Source organism: Lissotriton helveticus, chromosome 6, assembly GCF_964261635.1.
Source record: "Lissotriton helveticus chromosome 6, aLisHel1.1, whole genome shotgun sequence".
NCBI lineage: Eukaryota > Metazoa > Chordata > Amphibia > Caudata > Salamandridae > Lissotriton > Lissotriton helveticus.
This window is the reverse complement of record NC_136067.1, coordinates 497,264,331-497,281,218: the sequence shown is the minus strand read 5'-3', so window position 1 is coordinate 497,281,218 and position 16,888 is coordinate 497,264,331. Positions and strand designations below refer to the sequence as shown.

Sequence of the window (16,888 nt, the reverse complement as noted above, 5' to 3'; positions counted from 1 at the left end):
ATGGTGGATAACCCAGACTTCCCCACCCCCAGGTGTAAGTCTAAAATATTTCAGCAATGGAGTGAACAGGGATGCAAAAGAGTAGGCTCAATGTTTGACCACATTAGGATCATTCGCTTCACCAACTTCAGAGGGATTACTTGCTACAGGCATCTGACCTCTTCCCATACAACCAGGTGTTAGATTGGGTGGCCTCCCCAGATATAAGGCTGGGAGCATCCCACCCAATGACCCTGATTGAAAAATGGCTTATAATAAAAGATGATAAACACATCTGAACTATACGCTCTCCTTTCAGCAACCCCCTATATCCACCAAGTCAACAGGGAAACTGAGTTGAGAGGAAGAACTGGGTCGAACCTTATCTGATAAAGAATAGCAGGACATACACTACAGAATCCACCACATGGCACACGACATGCCGGGCACAGAGGCAGCCTACAAAGTAGCGTCATATTAGTACCCAACACCGGCCCGATTACACGACTGGAACAAAGATCGCTATGCGTCTTGCTGGAGAGGGTGCGGGCAGGTTGGTTCCCTGATACACCCTTCTATGGCATTGCCCCGAACTGGTAAGATATTGAGAACTGGTCACTAATGACACAGATGAAGCTTTTAACAGAATTATACTGCGCTTCCCAGCCCTTTTAGGCCTCTCAAATCCCCTGAGGGAGACCTTAGCACTAAACACTGCAAGACTGGTACTGTTGGCTAACTGGGCACGGTGATAGTTCCAGATCACACTGCATGGCCGAGGAAAATATGGGCAGCACAAGCCATGAGCGCATGTCAATGATGAATGACAACAGGGCTGAAACCTATTCTGAGCTATGGGCACCATTCATCATAATCCTGATGATCAGAAAAAGGGGGAGGTCCGTGGCTCCCACACAACCTATGTTGTTGGCCGGGTCTGAACTGGGGTGGCGAAGTGAGCTGAAGAACGAGGATGGATTAAACCCTCATCTTTGAATGGGGGGGTGGGGGGATGTCTGAAAAGTTTCAGTGCTCCGTCCATCTCCTTGTGTCTGCGTTGTTCACCCTAAGTTGGCAGGGTATGTCCAGACGTGGGTTCATTGCTCACTTTGCCACTGAATTCAAGCTAGCCTGGCTGATGAGAGGTGTTACCTTGTTTCCGGCAAAGGGAAGACCTGGCTTGGCAGTTCGGGCTGGACTGTTCCCATAAGGAACAGGGTCAAGACTGATTTGCATATGGCTGGGTCCGAACTGGGGTGGCGAAGTGAGCTAAAGAACAATGATGGATTAAACCCAGATCTGTGACTTGGGGTGAGTGTCTGAAATGTTTCAGTGGTCCGTTCATCATCTCTTTTTGTTTGCTTTGTTGGCCCCTTAGACACTCCAACAGCCTCAGGAAACAGATATACACTGCTGGCAGTGGATCAGGCCACCATAAACCCTGAAGAAACTCCCCTTAGGACTACTACTGCTCCTGCAGTGGCCAGGGCCCTCATTGGTATATTTACCAGAGTGGGGTTTCCTAAGGAGGTGGTGTCAGACAGAGGTACAAACTTCATGTCTGACTAACTGTAAACCATGTGGGCCAAATGTACGGTGGCATACAAGTTTACAACTCCCTACCAACCACAAACAAATGGTTTGTGGGTGGAGCAAAACCATGAAAGGTATGATTGGTGGACTCCCTGAAAAACTCAGAAGGAGCTAGGATGTCTTACTGCCATGCCCGCTTTTCACCTGGAGAGATGTACCGCAGAAGGGAGTAGGGTTTTCCCCTTCTGAACCTCTGTTTGGTCATCATGTAAGTGAATTATTGTGTCTAGTGAAGGACAGCAGGGAGAGACTTCTCAAAGAGCATACGCAAGACATAGTGGACTATGTACTTGGCCTTCGTTCATGGACGGTTGAATACATGGAAAAAGCATCCAGAAACATTGAGTCAGCCAAGAGCTCTAGAAGCTCTGGTATGATCAAAAGGCTGCACTACTGGAGTACCAACCAGGGCAGAAGGTTTGGGTGTTGGAGCCTGTGGCTCCTAAGGCCCTCCAGGGCAAGTGGAGTGGACCCTATCCTGTACAAGAAAGAAAAAGGGGGGGGGGTATCTATCTGGTGGACTTTGGCTCTTGCAGAAACCACAAGAGGTTCATCCATGGCGACTGCCTTAAACCCAAAAATTACAGAGCCAAGCACTGATGAGGATCAGTAGTTAGAGAGCGAACCTCTTCCTGACCTCCCCTCTCACAACACTAAAGATAGGTCAGTGGAAAGTGTTGCCTTTTCAAAGCTGAAGTAAGCAAGATGCTGGAATTGGGAGTTATTAAATCCTCTGAGAGACCATGGGCCAGCTCAGTTGTCAAAGGCCCCAAACTTCATAACAAGGGTGGCAAAACAGAGCTGAGGTTTTGTGTGAATTATGAAGGCATCAATGCAGTAACAAAAACAGATGCACATCCAATTCCTATGGCAGATGAATTGATTGACATGTTAGGGGCAGCCAAATTTCTCAGAACTTTTGATTTGACATCAGGGTACTGGCAGATTGGTCTAACCCCAGAAGCAAAAGAAAATCCCCAGATGGACATCATCAGTTCACTGTTATGCCCTTTGGGCTAAAGAATTCCCCTGCCATCTTCCAAAGGTCAGTGAACAAAGACCCTGCTGGGTTTGGATACCTTTAGTGCAACATATCTAGACAATATTGCTGTCTTTAGCTCCACTTCTCAACATCACCTGGTCCACCAAGTCGCTCTACAGTACCTGAATGCGGTACTTGTTTTTCCTCCCATAGGAAAACATTGACGCGTCTGAAAAATGCATGGTCAACTTTTTAAAACAAAGTAATTCTCTTGCAAAACATACTTACCAGATCGTAATGATTCTAGCCTAAACATATATAAAGATCTGTGTTTATTTTTTTTTTTCTAAATTGGTGTGGATCTCCTTATTGAGTCATGTGCATCGTTTATTGACTATTGTGTGTATTTGCAGATGTCTAATACTCCTCTCTGGTAAGCCTAAGGCTGCTCGACCACACTACCCTGTAGAAAAGCACCTGAGGATTGCTAGAGCAAGTGGGAAGAGGAGTTGGCCTAACGACTAGGGTTGTCGGCCTCGAATCTGGGAACTGGGTTAGAGTCTCGGCAATGACGCTGAACATCCTGTGATTCTGGGCAAATCACATAATCTCCCCGTGCCCAACAAAAATGAATGTATGTCTTCATGTAACGTAACTGGTGCTATGTAAAGTGCTCAGATACCCGATTTGGGTCAAGTTTGCGCTATGTAAAACTCTGCAAAAAAAAAAAGTCCCTGTTGACTCAAATGGAACGCCTGGACTCTTTCCATGATATACTTCATTTTGGTATATCATATAAAGAGTCAGCTTCTTACACCCACTCACACAAGTGGGGTACTATTTTTATAGTGACACGTTAGAACAAAGATTGTGGAACTTTCACTTTCAGAAATCTAACGGAAATGTGTGTTTTTAGCCAAATTCTGAGGTTTGCAAAGGCTTCTGGATAGGACAACCTTGTGAGAACTACACAAGTCACACCAACCTGGACTCTCATGGGTGTCTAGTTTTCAGAAATATCTGGGTGTGGTAGTTTTCCCTGGGAGCAAGCTGAGCTAGGGCTTAAAATCCACAGCTATCCACAATGTTGAAAAAAACAGTAATTTTGCTGAGTGAAATGTAGTGGGCCTAGGTCAAGTTTTGGGGAGTTTTGTGTCACAGGCCCAAGGATCAGCCACATAAGTGGGGTACTGTTTATCGGGAGATCAGTGGAAACACACATCTCATTTGCTATTACCAATTTGACTTCTCTGCATTTCTCCTTCCTTCAAAAATATTAAAACGTTATTGACGCAGCTTCTATGGACAAGTAGAACATCAAAAATATGCTGGGATAAACTGGCACTCCCATTTGACGGGGGATTTGAAGTGCCCGATTTTGGGCAATATAATTTTGTTGCACGGTCCCGTTATGCTAGATACTGGTATCATCAGGATAGACTATTCTCCCATTCCTTACATCAGCGAAGGAACAGACAAATGGAATCTCCCTCAATTCCTTCCGACCACAGAGTTTCCCTAGACCGGTTAACAGTGACAAAGTGCGCAGAGTCCCATTTCCAGCAAAAAAAAGATCAGAAAAAATAGGGGGGAGGAGGGCAAAAAGTTTAGGGGAAGACCACTCTAAGGCTGATGGGGCTAACAGACTCCTTAAATCAGCTGATTACCTTGACTGACGCCACAAGATGGGGTCTAAATTATTCAATATAGCATTAGACACTAGAGTGGTTGGGTTGATACCGGGTAAAAAGGAGATGGATATCGGCGAGAAACTTATGGCGAAGGTTTTTCTTGCAAACAAACAGAGCATTTTTAATAAACTACAGGCCCAAACATTGTAAATACTTGCATAGGATTAATATTACGCCAGAAAGACAGAATAGCCTAGATCTGACTTGATCACAAAGCTGCCCCAGTAGTGAAGCCCCTCCTGCAGATTTCTTGCATAGTCATGCCTACAGATCCAGCTATTCTAGGTTTGTGTGGTGCATTTAGTATCCATGATGGTGAGAACCCATACTGATATAGAACCAACAGTGGAATTATTAAGATAAGTCAAATTACCTCCTTATAATAATAGACTATTCACTGCAATGGCGCTATAGTGGGTAAGGAGAAGAGCTGCTATGAATTGGTGCAGGGTAACTGTGATGGCAAGAGAGGATTGGATTACAGATCCAGTAATGTGCAACGCTGCTGTAGCAATATATACATTCACACTACCCCAAACTTCGAGACTCAAGGACATATGGGGCCAACAGAGGTCGCATCTTCCACAAGACATGAACTTTGGGGTGACTACAGCTAATGATGGTGCACCTCCAAGTGATGCACGCACAGATGGACTTAACTAGGCTCCTATTATTCCATAGCAGGTGGTGCACATGACCATTTTCCCCTGGAATGTGGAGGACTGGGGATAACTAGCTCTTAGAAAATCGAGTGTCTCGTACTCCTAGTGGACGACAGATTAGACGTTCTAGATACAAATATATTACTATGGACCAATGACTCGTGGAGTATCCAGATATGTAGTCATGGTTTGTGGATCGAAAACATGGAGAAATTATTTAACCAACCTCTGTGCTAACTAGGCAGTGCATTATGTTTTCGCTGCAACAGTTTTCAAGGTTGATACCGAACACTACAACCAAGAGCACCCAAAAGTCACAGGAAGAGCAGAATCAGTCTACCATTGCTAGCGATATTCAGAATGCAGGATGGCAGTAATGCACTAAATGTCAGTCATAACACATTTGCTCTACCACAGTCACATGACAATACTAGCCACTCTGTTAGTGCGTCTAACAAAACCCTTCTAACCCAGGTACCTATTACATGAACTGACAAGAACGACCATAAAACTTTATGAGACAACCACCACTGATTCAACTAAACCTAGTTGTTCACCAACAAAAAGACATACACCCAATGCAGATGCAGTAACATATAAAAAAGACGTGTTAAAGCACCTAATAATTTACAGCAAAACATATTGAAATGTTTGTCCAGAGTGGACATGGTAACCAAGGACGTCAATTCACTAAAATGCCAGGAGTGGCGGAAATGACTTCACATGCACCACTCACACATACATATGCCTATACATACACATGCATTCGCATACACACACAGTCACATAAACACTCAGAACTACAAGCACGCACACAACATACATCCATCTAAAAGCATTTTTTTTTTACTTACCTCAGCTGCCAGGGAAAGTCATATTCCAGCTATGTGTACTCCATTTTTTAATCAACTAATAGCAAATAATGTAATATTCGCTAAAAGTATAATAAAAAATTGACAAAAAACGAGGTAAATGAACCCCCCCACTGATGTCCCTGGGTACGAGAGGCTTCTGATGCCACTGATTTTGCCACGGCTAAAGGTAGAGTTTGCAAAGACAGTGCCACGGGTCACAAGGAGCATGACAGGGGTCGCAGCAGCAACTCCTTGCGACCCCTAAATGACGTCCATAAGTATTTCTCGTCAACAGAAAAGAAGCCCTCTCACCTGGGACACAGAAGGAACATGTGTTGGTTCACCAACCACAGGTACAAGTTTTTCTTTCAAATTCAATAACCTCTTTTTTTTTTTTAAATAAGTATTATGAGCACTGTCCTGATCGCCGAATAAAATTGATGTTTTTAGAAAGGCATGTGTGAATTTCAGAGGGTTCGTCTTGGTGTACTATGAAAGAAAGCTGAGACCCAGAATGAGTGAGAAGTATAAGTGGATATGGTGAATTGGTAGTAGTTTATATATATTCAACATGTTTGACATTGTTCTTGTGGCCTGCCATCACACTTACAATTTCTAAAATACCCAGCCCAGGTTATGGTTAAAGGGCAGACGCAGATGGCAGCTGTGCCAACAATAATGCATGCAGGTTTTTCAACAGGGGGTTCTATTTTGTAATTTTATAAGCAAGTTTCCCAGAAGGGGGGCAAGCCATACCTTTGTGCAAAGTTGAGACAGCAAGAAGGTAGCTTCGGAGGACGTACTCAGAGGGAAGACTATATGGCGTCTTTAATTGGATTGAATAAATAAAGCTTCTACCTGATGACCATCAGGTGATTGAAACAGTTCATATGAGGTCTCCAAGAAAGGGCTGTTTGACATCCCTCTTGAAGGGAGAGACTGCGGTACATGTCCAATATATACTGGAAGAGTATTAAATATCTTTAGTGCGTTGCCGGGGAGGATTGCTTGAGGTTGAAAATCTTTCAAAACAGGATATATTCAGCGTCCTCTAGACTCCGCTTCGTATGGTTCTATACTTATAAGTAATCTGAAGTTTGGGCGATAGATAAAGAGAAGTATTCGGTCTCCTACGTAGGATGATGTTCGAGGAAAATTGAATCAGACTTTAGGAGAGGTATGATGAGGTTGTATCTTTTTGTACATAATATCAAGGGGGCTGCCTGTGGAGGACCGTTTTGAGAGGAGCTGGTTAATAGGCTGGTCAGAAGCAAAAATCCTAAGTCTATGCTCAAGATGAGAAGGGTTCTGATGGCCAACTCAAGGGCTGGTTTTTTGAATGAGGGGCTTAAGATTACAAAGTAGTTATAAGTGGAGTCTAGAATTTCTGGCCCTCACTAGATTGGAAGATCAAGGTGAGGAGCTTGTAAATTCTTAAGTCAACATCTTTGTTTTGACACAGTGAGAGGCCAATATTTTAATTGGATCTATCTTGTCTGTGCGTGATTCCATTTTGAGAGCCATTCCTGGTATCTGTAAGGGGCGGCAGGGTAAACTGTCTTTCAGGAGGTTCTTTACCTTATTGAAGAAGGTTAAGATCTTGAGACAGCTTGAGCATTCAATCGTAATATTTAACCAAGTGTCACCAGTATAATGGAGAAAAAGATTCTCTGTGTTTTAAAATATCATCCAGTGGATCCACATACAGATTAAACAGTAAGGGTGTTCGGGATAAATATTGAGCGACACTTGAAAGAATTTTAATGGAATTGTAGCAGCAATTGCCAACTTTCTGATCTGTCTGATAATGAGGACCTGAACCAGTTGAGGCTTGTGTCTTCAATATCTATTCTATTGCTTAAGATTTTTAGGAGCGTTTCGTGGTCAATTGTATCAAAGGCTGATAAATCGAGCAGAACCAGAAGGCAGGAGTTTCCATCATTAAAGAGATTAAGTCTCTATTAAGACCATATATCAGTTTCAGACTCTGCTGAGAGATGAGATGGTGAGGTGTGCAACTATTTTATATAGGCAATTCACTTTACAGAATAACTGACACAATTCCGGTATTCTGCCAACATGAGCCATCTCACCAAAAGCTGCATAAGGTGGTGTTTGGAATTTCTTTAAATAATTTAGCTTATGCGGATATAATCAGCAAACCCAGTTCTAACTCGGTTCTTGCATAAAAGCAATGTGTTTCACGCACACTACTTGGCCTTCGGTCACACTTCCTTGGATAGATTCGCTATTGACAGCATGCAGCAATTAACCCTTTCAACCCTGAACACTACATTGGTATTTTTTTTTCTTTTTTCTTGGAAAATAATGTGCATTTCCAGGGCATTCTTAAACAAGCAACTGAGAATGCTGCTTATGTACAAGTATCGCAGGCTGATCAAAACGGGTTGCACATATCAGCGCATCAATGGAACACAAGAGAACTGTGTGTCAACCTGGCATTTCAAAAACGGTCCTGCTGCATGTTAATCTAAACAAAAGCATTTGGGAAGCTCTGAAATGCTGTAATAATCCATCAAGGTTTACATGTGCTGCCCCAGATGTTCTCTGGCATGCAGCGCCTGCACTCATGCGGAGATCAATAGCAAGGCTTAAGCCCTGCTGCGTCACATACCGAGAGCCCAGGCATCACATGATTATGCCATGAAGCATAATCCTATCTGCAAAAACACTCCGCAGATGATCGTTTCAGTCAGGCTCCTACTTGGTACGTTTTACAGGCGTCCTCCTCACCACTCATCCAGCATGGAACCATCTTTATTACTCAAGTATTAAAACGCTACCAAAACCTGGTGCAAGTACAACATGCCTACCTCTTTCAAGCACAACAGGGAGAATGCGCAACTTACATCGATGTACACCGCGGTGGGATAACGAATTACCGAGAATTACACTTAAAGGTGACTAGAAGATATGACTGGTACACATGGCATACACATAACATGGCGACATGGAGGCCTGCAACTTGGTAAGAGGGGGAAACGTGCATACAACACATGTACGAATACTGATTCCCTAGAAACAGGGAGACACCCTAAAGCATAATAAAAATGTAGTGTTAGGCATGAGTTTCTTATCAGGCAATTCCTGCATTTAAGTTTTTATACGGATAAAAAAAAAAACAATCTACATTCCAGTGACGTTGATATTTATGAGCCTGTTTTCACAGATATGGGACAAGGGTGATTAGCTGCTAACAGTACATCTAGGCAAATACACAACTCATTCTGGAAATCATAAAATTGCAATATGTTTTACAACAAATGTTATTATTTAAAATGACCACGAGAAATGAAATAATGGAGTCTGCTACGGGACTGCCAGAAAGAATTAACACTAGAATAAGTATTGTGCAGTCCCCTTAAGGCCCTTTATATTTCTGTGCTGGCTTGATAAATGCTGCATCCACGCCAAAGCCTTGGGAGAGGAACAATCACGGCCCCGGTTGGGCAATGACAGACCTGTAGGATTATGAAGGACCCAGCAGCAAGAGAGATAGTATTTCGCCGTTTCCAATGGTGTAAAAGGTTAAAACGGTGTCTTCAAGTAAGCCTCACACATTCAGCGGGTGTGTCGAGCTGAATCTCACTGTTCTCACATCTGTTGAGGAAGGCTAGAACTAGGGCTGTAACTAGAGCTCTCTAGTATTGCGCATCTGGTTGAGAGATGGAGATTCTACCAACAGGAGACCAGTGCTGAAGACTGTGGGTGGAAATGGAAAGTATATTCTCTCCAAACACCGGCGTGTACTATCCTTTTCAAGCAATATTTCTTTGTCTTTTAAAGAGGCTTTGGTGTTACACTAATGATGTTAAACTTATTTTGAGCAATGATGTCACTTCCTGTGACAATCCATCGCAGCAGTCTTATTGAGTTACTTCTTGTGACACAATCGATATACAAATGACATAAAAAATGTGCATGGTATAATCTAGCTACAAAAACAAGTTTGTGATTGCCTAGCATTTTTCAAATACACTCTCGAAAAGATGAAACCATGAAAAACAAAGATTACTGCTGCGCGTTTCAAAGTTGTGCGGTCAGCAAAACATGGTTTACTCTTTATTCTGAGTTAATGTTAGTGCTCAAAATGCCAAAAAGGAGTACAGATCCCTTCTGCGCAGCACAATGGCATCATGGTACAGCCCTAAACTTTTCTTAGGTTACTAGGATGATCATGATACTTTACTATACTGTACCTGGATTTCCCCATGAAGGGAACATCCAAGTAATACAATTCCATTGCAAAATAAAGCACTCTGAAACTGCTGAACAATACCACCTGCCCCACAGAAGCTACAACTACAGTGCACAGTATTGTATTCCTTACCATTTCGAGATAAGTCCAGTTCTACGAGCTGCATAAAATTTGCGATTTCTGAAGGTAGGCGCTGAATTTCGTTATCGCTCAATCCAAGTTTCCGTAATCTGACAAGCTGGAAAAAGGGCTGAAAAAAATAAGGACTTTGTTACAACTTGCATGACCACAACAGCAATTACAAAACACAAGTAGAGTCCATCGGGGAGATGTCTAAACAAGGTGGCAAGGCGGCTGCCGTCGCATTCTTTTTGGGTGTTCCTAGTCTCAACTTGATACCACAGAGGAAAATAGTTGTGTCTTTGTCTATAGCACGACAAATCACCCTCCAAGCAAGTTTTATAAAACAGAAGAGTGACAACAATTATTGACCACACTGAATTGAACTAGAGTGAGAGGCTTCGAAAAACCTAAGGTGCATCAGCCTTTCTGGATTTTTGGCAGGCATTTCCGAAAGAACCTGATGGTGTGTGAGGGCTTAGCAACAAACACAGCACGCCTTCCATTGTGCTGGGCACTTTCGAACGCATTGGTTAACAAATGCACCTTAGTTATTAGGTCTCTCCATTGGTAGCTGTGGTTGAGCAGTCAACCTTACGTAGAATATATGTAGTGAAGGTCGCTCTCAAACAACAAAACATGCAACGTGACATCTCCTCCTCCCACAATGTTGGTGCCTACACAAAGAAGTGTTTGTTTTACCCATCGATAAATAGTACAATTAATGTGAGAACTACAAGTGCCTGGAACTTCTAGACAGACCCTGAGATATGATTCACTCACACTTCAGATACCATCTATACTTGGAATGGGTCTATAGTTAAAGAATTTTGCTGGCTTCCGGATATAAAAAAAAAAAAAAAAAATAAAAAAAAAAAAAAAAAAAAAATCGCATTCTGGTAACACAGCTTCTCAACAGGTCATTTGTTCCACAACGTATCCCATGATGTCATATGAACACTTTTGAAGCCTGGAATTGACGTTTAATGTAACAAAGAGGCTTCTGCCACTGCAGCAGTGTTCTGTGTCAAAATGTAAAAGCCGGAAGTGTATTAATGTAATAAACAAGTGAGCATAGCCATCAAGCATAACCTCGCACCACTCCTAGGATTTAGGAGTGAATTAACCAAAAACAAATTAGAAGGCCCCATTTCTTTCTAGGGTGGAATTAGATAAAAGTGTAAAAGGGCACCAACCTAAATGGAACAAAGGCTCCAGTAACAACTCACACAAGCATACCCTTACTTCCCAAGGTATCCTTGCATTTCAAATTTGTTGACAGGAATTGATGAGGATAGCACAAGGTGGACTCGCATCTGCCAATATGGGGCAGCATGTTGCTGACAAGTCATTGCGGAACTCCCTGTTAATGTTAATGTTAATGTTAGTCAGCATTTATTGAGCGCTCGTACGCCCGGAGGCTTCATGGCGCTATAGAAAGGAACCAGGCGCGACAGTCAGTTAGTAGAGCTGGAGCAGCTCAGTAGTGTGCTTGAGAGAAGAGCCAGGTTTTCAGCGAATGTCTAAAGCTGAGGATGCTATCGCTCAGCTTTAGGTGAAGGGGAAGAGAGTTCCAGAGGACAGCAGCAAGGTGGTCAAAGCAGCTGCCTCCGAGACGCTTCCTTTTGTACGGAGGTACAGACAAGAGTGATTTATAGGTGGACCGGAGATGGCGGGAGGGACTGTATCTTTTAAGTAAGTCTCTAATGAATAACGGGCCAGTGTCATTTAGAGACCTAAATAAAATGCACCCGGCTTTGAAGGCCACGCGTTGCTTAACCGGCAACCAGTGTAGCTGCTTCAGGCCAAGTCTGACTGATTGCCTCCTAGGTATGTTCAGAAGGAGCCTGGCTGCTTGGTTCTGAACCAGCTGGAGGCGTTTGAGCTCTCCAGTTTGGAGCCCAAGGTAGAGGCTGTTAGAAAAGTCCAGTCTGGACAGAACCAAGGAGATGACAATCTGTGTGAGGGCTGCTGAGGAGAAGAAACAGGCGATTTTTTTTATTTTCTTCAACTGAAAAAAACTGGAGGATACGACTGCTCCAACCTGTTTTTTTAACGAGAGATCCTCACTAATGAAGATACCTAGGCTCTTAACCGAGGGTGACTTAGATGGAGGAGCGCCCATGCTGGAGGGCCAAAAGCTGGGATTCCAACTAAGTGTACTCTGTCCAGGCAAGACCAATTCGGTCTTGCCTGGGTTGAGTTTCAGATGATTGCAGCTCATCCAACTCAGAATGTGGGACATAGTTCTTTGAAATTCTACCACCGAGTCCTTGGTGTTCAGGGGAAAGATGAGCTGCAAATCATCAGCGTAGTTGAAAATGGTTGCCTTTGCATTCCGAAGGGAGTACAGAAGGGGGCGTAGGTACAAATTAAAAAGCAGGGGAGATAACGAGGCGCCCTGTGGTACCCCGCAGGTAGTGGGTATAGTAGGAGCCGAGAAAGAGCCCAGTCTGACCGATTGTGTTCGGCCAGTGATGAATGAGCGGATCCAGCTCAGCGCAGGGCCCCTAAGACCTGCCTGCTCGACACGGTCGACCAAGATGGTGTGGTCGACCGTGTCGAACGCAGCAGAGAGGTCCAGTAGCACCAGAGCCTGATGGATCCCTGCATCCGCGTTCCGCCTCAGAGTGTTCTGCTCCGAAAGAATGACCGCCTCGGTAGAATGGCAAGGGCGGAAGCCAGCCTGATTAGGTGCCAGATACTCTGACTTTTCCAGAAAGGTGGAAATGCTGTCACAGACATGGGACTCCAAAAGTTTGGCACAGTATGGCAGCAACGATATAGGTCTATAGTTGAGCGGATCTAGCGGGTTGGCTCCTGCCTTTTTTATGAGGGGGATGAGGAGGGCTTTTTTAAAATTGTTTGGGACTTTGCCCTGTATAAGTGATCCATTCAACATGGAAAGTAAGCGCCCGGGGAAGCTGGTGCCCACTTCTTTCAGGATGTGGGGGGGGGCAGATGTCATCGGGGGAACCAGATTTGACTTTTGTAAGGAGTTTGAAGAGATTAACATTTTCCAGAAGGGGATAGGAGTCCAGGGTGACTAAATTATAAAAAGTGTCTGCAAAAAGAAGACACACGTGCGTACCTTGTGGATGCAGGACACCAAACCTGAAATCTCAAAATGCCAACGGATACAAGAAGGGGCAAACAAGACACAAACTTTCTTGATGGGACGCTAGTGCACTGTTGGTCTCCAACCCGTAACCATTTCTCTTCATCTGTGCCTTACCCCAAAGACCTCTAGAGTATGTCCAGTTTTGTTGTAACAGGAAAAATTCCAACATCCAAGTAAACATCCTCTCGCTCTATGCAGAATGACACATATGGTTCCATTCTTTTCCCGAAACGTTTCACACACTGCCACCTAATGCAAAGAGAATACCTCTGTCCCTCATCCCCCAAAGCCATAGAGACATCCTTCATAGTGTCGAAGTATCAAGGTGTTCTTCCCTTATTTCCCATGTGCAAGGATGTTAACCTATGGAGGCAGGGATGATGAGGTAAGAAAATTATAACTGGTAAAAAAATAGTGCATAAATATATGTAAATCTAAATACATATATATATATATATACACATCTATATATACACATCTATATACATCTATATACACACACAAAAAATTAAGAGAAAAATCTGAAAATGTCAAAAAATGCACAAAACTGTATAAATGTGAAAAAAATTGACAAAAAAAAAAGAGGGCCACTTGCAATGCCAACAGGTTGCCAACAGTCGCTCATCTTCGTACTCATGCATCAATTCATCCATCCACTGATTCATTCTTGCATCCACCCTCTGACCCAACCACAATAAAACACACACAAACGGCACATATGCAAGATAAATTAAAAGAATACAAGTAGAAAAAAATAGAATAGGGTGCCGTCTAAACATGCGCACACATGTTTGCAATTAAGTTTAGATGAAATGACCATGCAAGATGAGGCGCACTCCAGATTAAATGAAATGCAAGCAAGCAGCCAATTAGCCCTGCCTGAGGCACTGCGGTATCCCCTTAAGAAAAATAAAATAAAACAAGGTAAGTTAATGAAATGGAAGGGGAACCTGAAAACTAAAAGGACTGGCCAATTAGCCCTGACACATAAGTGCACTCATGTTTAGGCGGATGACCATGCAATCAGAAAATGACTCCATTCATAACAAGAGAGCAAAGTACTGAAATGGAATGAACTATTACCCCATGCAGCATGTTGGTATGTATGGGTGTAGATAACACTCATATGGACCAATGACAGAAGAGGGCTGACCCAATTGTGAGGAACTGGGTAATTGGTTAAGAGGGGTGTGAGCCATTCTCAAGCAACAGCCACAATCCTTGTCCAAAAAGTCACTATATTAACCTGTGCTTAACATTCTGGCAGCTTGGCACAAAAGTAGTCCGGCTTAACCTGGAGAAAATGCGTAAAGTATTTTCCAGCACACAAACAGTAATAAAGTGAACACACAACACAAGAAAATGACATCACCAATTAAGAGAAATAGAGTGCAATTAATACACTGACATCAAAAGACAGAAACCCAATCAGTAAAATCGTTGTTATGCAGCTTCAAAGATTCAATTATAGCGCCTAAAAGCACCAAACGCCACTCGTTATCTGGTCTTGTGAGACCAGGGGGAAAAGCACAAGTTCAGGTCAACTACAATGGAGCGCAGGGCTGATACATGAACCAGGTTAGTCCTGCTGAAAAAGTTACCTTATAAAGTCCAGCATGAAGAGTCCAGTTTGCAGTGAAGGGGGACATGTGAAGCAGGGAGACTGTTGAGGATAGTTCTTGCTGCAGCGAGTAGATCCTGTAGGGCGTCACGGACGAACGTTGCAGGAACTTCACTGTGGCAGTTGCCAGGACTGTCAAAGCTGTAGCCCGAACTGCATATATCGCGTTGAAGGTTGCCACTGGCGTTCACTGTGGCACAAAGTCAGGTTCACTGAAGTTTCGCATTGGTGGTCAGCGTAAAGATCTTGGTGCAATCAAGCCCCTTCATGGTCGTAGAGCATAAAACCTCAGGATTTCTCATTTTCTTCTATGAGGAGCTCAACTGATCCCACACCAAGGGCCCAGGTCCTGAGGGAGCACCTTTTGGGAATCGAGGTCCAGTGCAGCAGGTCAGCTGGGCACTTGCAGGTAGGCCACTGGAGCTTGTTGTGATCCTGTATCTCTGAACAGGAGGACAGCTAACCAGCCCTTGGGATCACTCTGGTAGTCTGGGGTGAAGGGGGCATGTCCAGCCTTCCTTTTCATATAGCAGTAAAGGCCTCAAGAAGCAGGGTAGTCATCTCTCCTCTGGCAGCACAGCAGTCTTTATGTAGTGTCCTGAGGTCCAGGGGTATACTGAAGTGTAGGTCAGAGGGTTCCATTTGTATTCCTGATGCTAGCTTTGAAATGAAATAGGCTTCGGGAGCCCCCAAACATCACTCCAGACAGGTGTTTGGAATCTCCTGCCTCCCTGTCCTGGTCCTGCAGTCAATAGGCTAGTGTGAAATTCATTGCACTTCAAAGAGACTGCCTCAGGTCACACACAAACAGGGATGTGCATAGATCCGCCTTCCACCTCATCCTGCCTTGGGTGGGCCATCCTGCCAACATCTTGGCACTCTCTTGAGTGGCTGTCTGGGATAATAAACAAAGGCCAACTGACAACTACATCTAGTAAAGTGACCCAGGAAACAGGCTGTAGGAATCAAATGGTTAGTAAAGAAGCATTTTGCAACTGGATTCAAGCTGGCCTGGCTGATGAGGGATGTTACCCTGAAACCGGACCTAGGATGTATGCTACCGGTCCCGGGAGGACATGTTCCCATGAGGAACAGGGTCAAGACGGATTTCCATATGGCTGGGTCTGAACTGGGGTGGCGAGGAGAGCAGAAGAACAATTATGGATTCAACCCAGATCTAATAGTGACTGGGGGTGAGTGACTCAAAAGTTTCAGTGCTTAGTCCATCATCTTATTGTGTTTGCTTGGTCGCCCTAAATTGGCTGGGTATGCCCAGACGTGGTTCCCTTGCTCACTTTGCCATTGGATAACTTGGCAGATGGGGAGTTACCCCAAAACCAGTCCCAGGATGCTTGCTTGCATTTCCAGGGAGGACCTGGCCTGGCAGTTTGGGCTAGGCTGTTCCCATGATGCACAGGGTCTAAACTGGGGTGGTGTAGTGAGCAGAAGAACGATAATGAATGCAACCCAGATCTGATAGTGACTGGAGGTAGGTGTCTGAAAAGTATCATCGCCCCGTCCATCACCTTACAGTGTTAAATGTCTAAAAAAGGCATTTTCTGATTTGTGACTGCAAATCCGATTTTACCATTAAAGAGTAAATGGAAATTACAATTCATCAGGCACAAAACATGATATTCCTATCTACTCCCAAACAAACGTAATCACTTATTAAATGTAATAAGGTAACATACTGTTTTCCTGTGGGAGAGGTAGGCCTCACAGTAGTGAAAAACAAATTTGTGACTTTTTCCTCTCTCAGGACATGTAAGACTCCAACTTTTTAAATACACTGCTCCCTGCCCTTTGGGCACTATTCAATGCAATAAGGATGACTAGTGTATTAAAAAGGGAGTTTTAGGCTTGGCTAAAAGGTCCCCCCCATACCGGACCACCCCACCTCCACCCAACAGTCCTCCGGCCCACCCAATTCAAACTAGCACTTTAAAACTGCCCACACAGGCTGCAAAGGCAAGTTTGATACATGTTTTAAAAGGCTGCTTAAGTGGATGGAACACCAAGTACTGCAGGCCGACTAGTAGTTTT

At 43.9% G+C, this 16,888-nt stretch overlaps 1 protein-coding gene across 1 annotated transcript in view; it reads right to left on the bottom strand.

Annotated features, from left to right (window-relative positions):
* LRRC1 (leucine rich repeat containing 1) overlaps positions 1-16,888 on the bottom strand; it is a 538,119-nt gene that overhangs the window by 342,320 nt on the left and 178,911 nt on the right. The window contains exon 2 of the mRNA XM_078647950.1: positions 10,113-10,230. Within this exon, the coding sequence (XP_078504076.1) occupies positions 10,113-10,230 (118 nt within the window). The remainder of the gene's footprint in view (positions 1-10,112; positions 10,231-16,888) is intronic.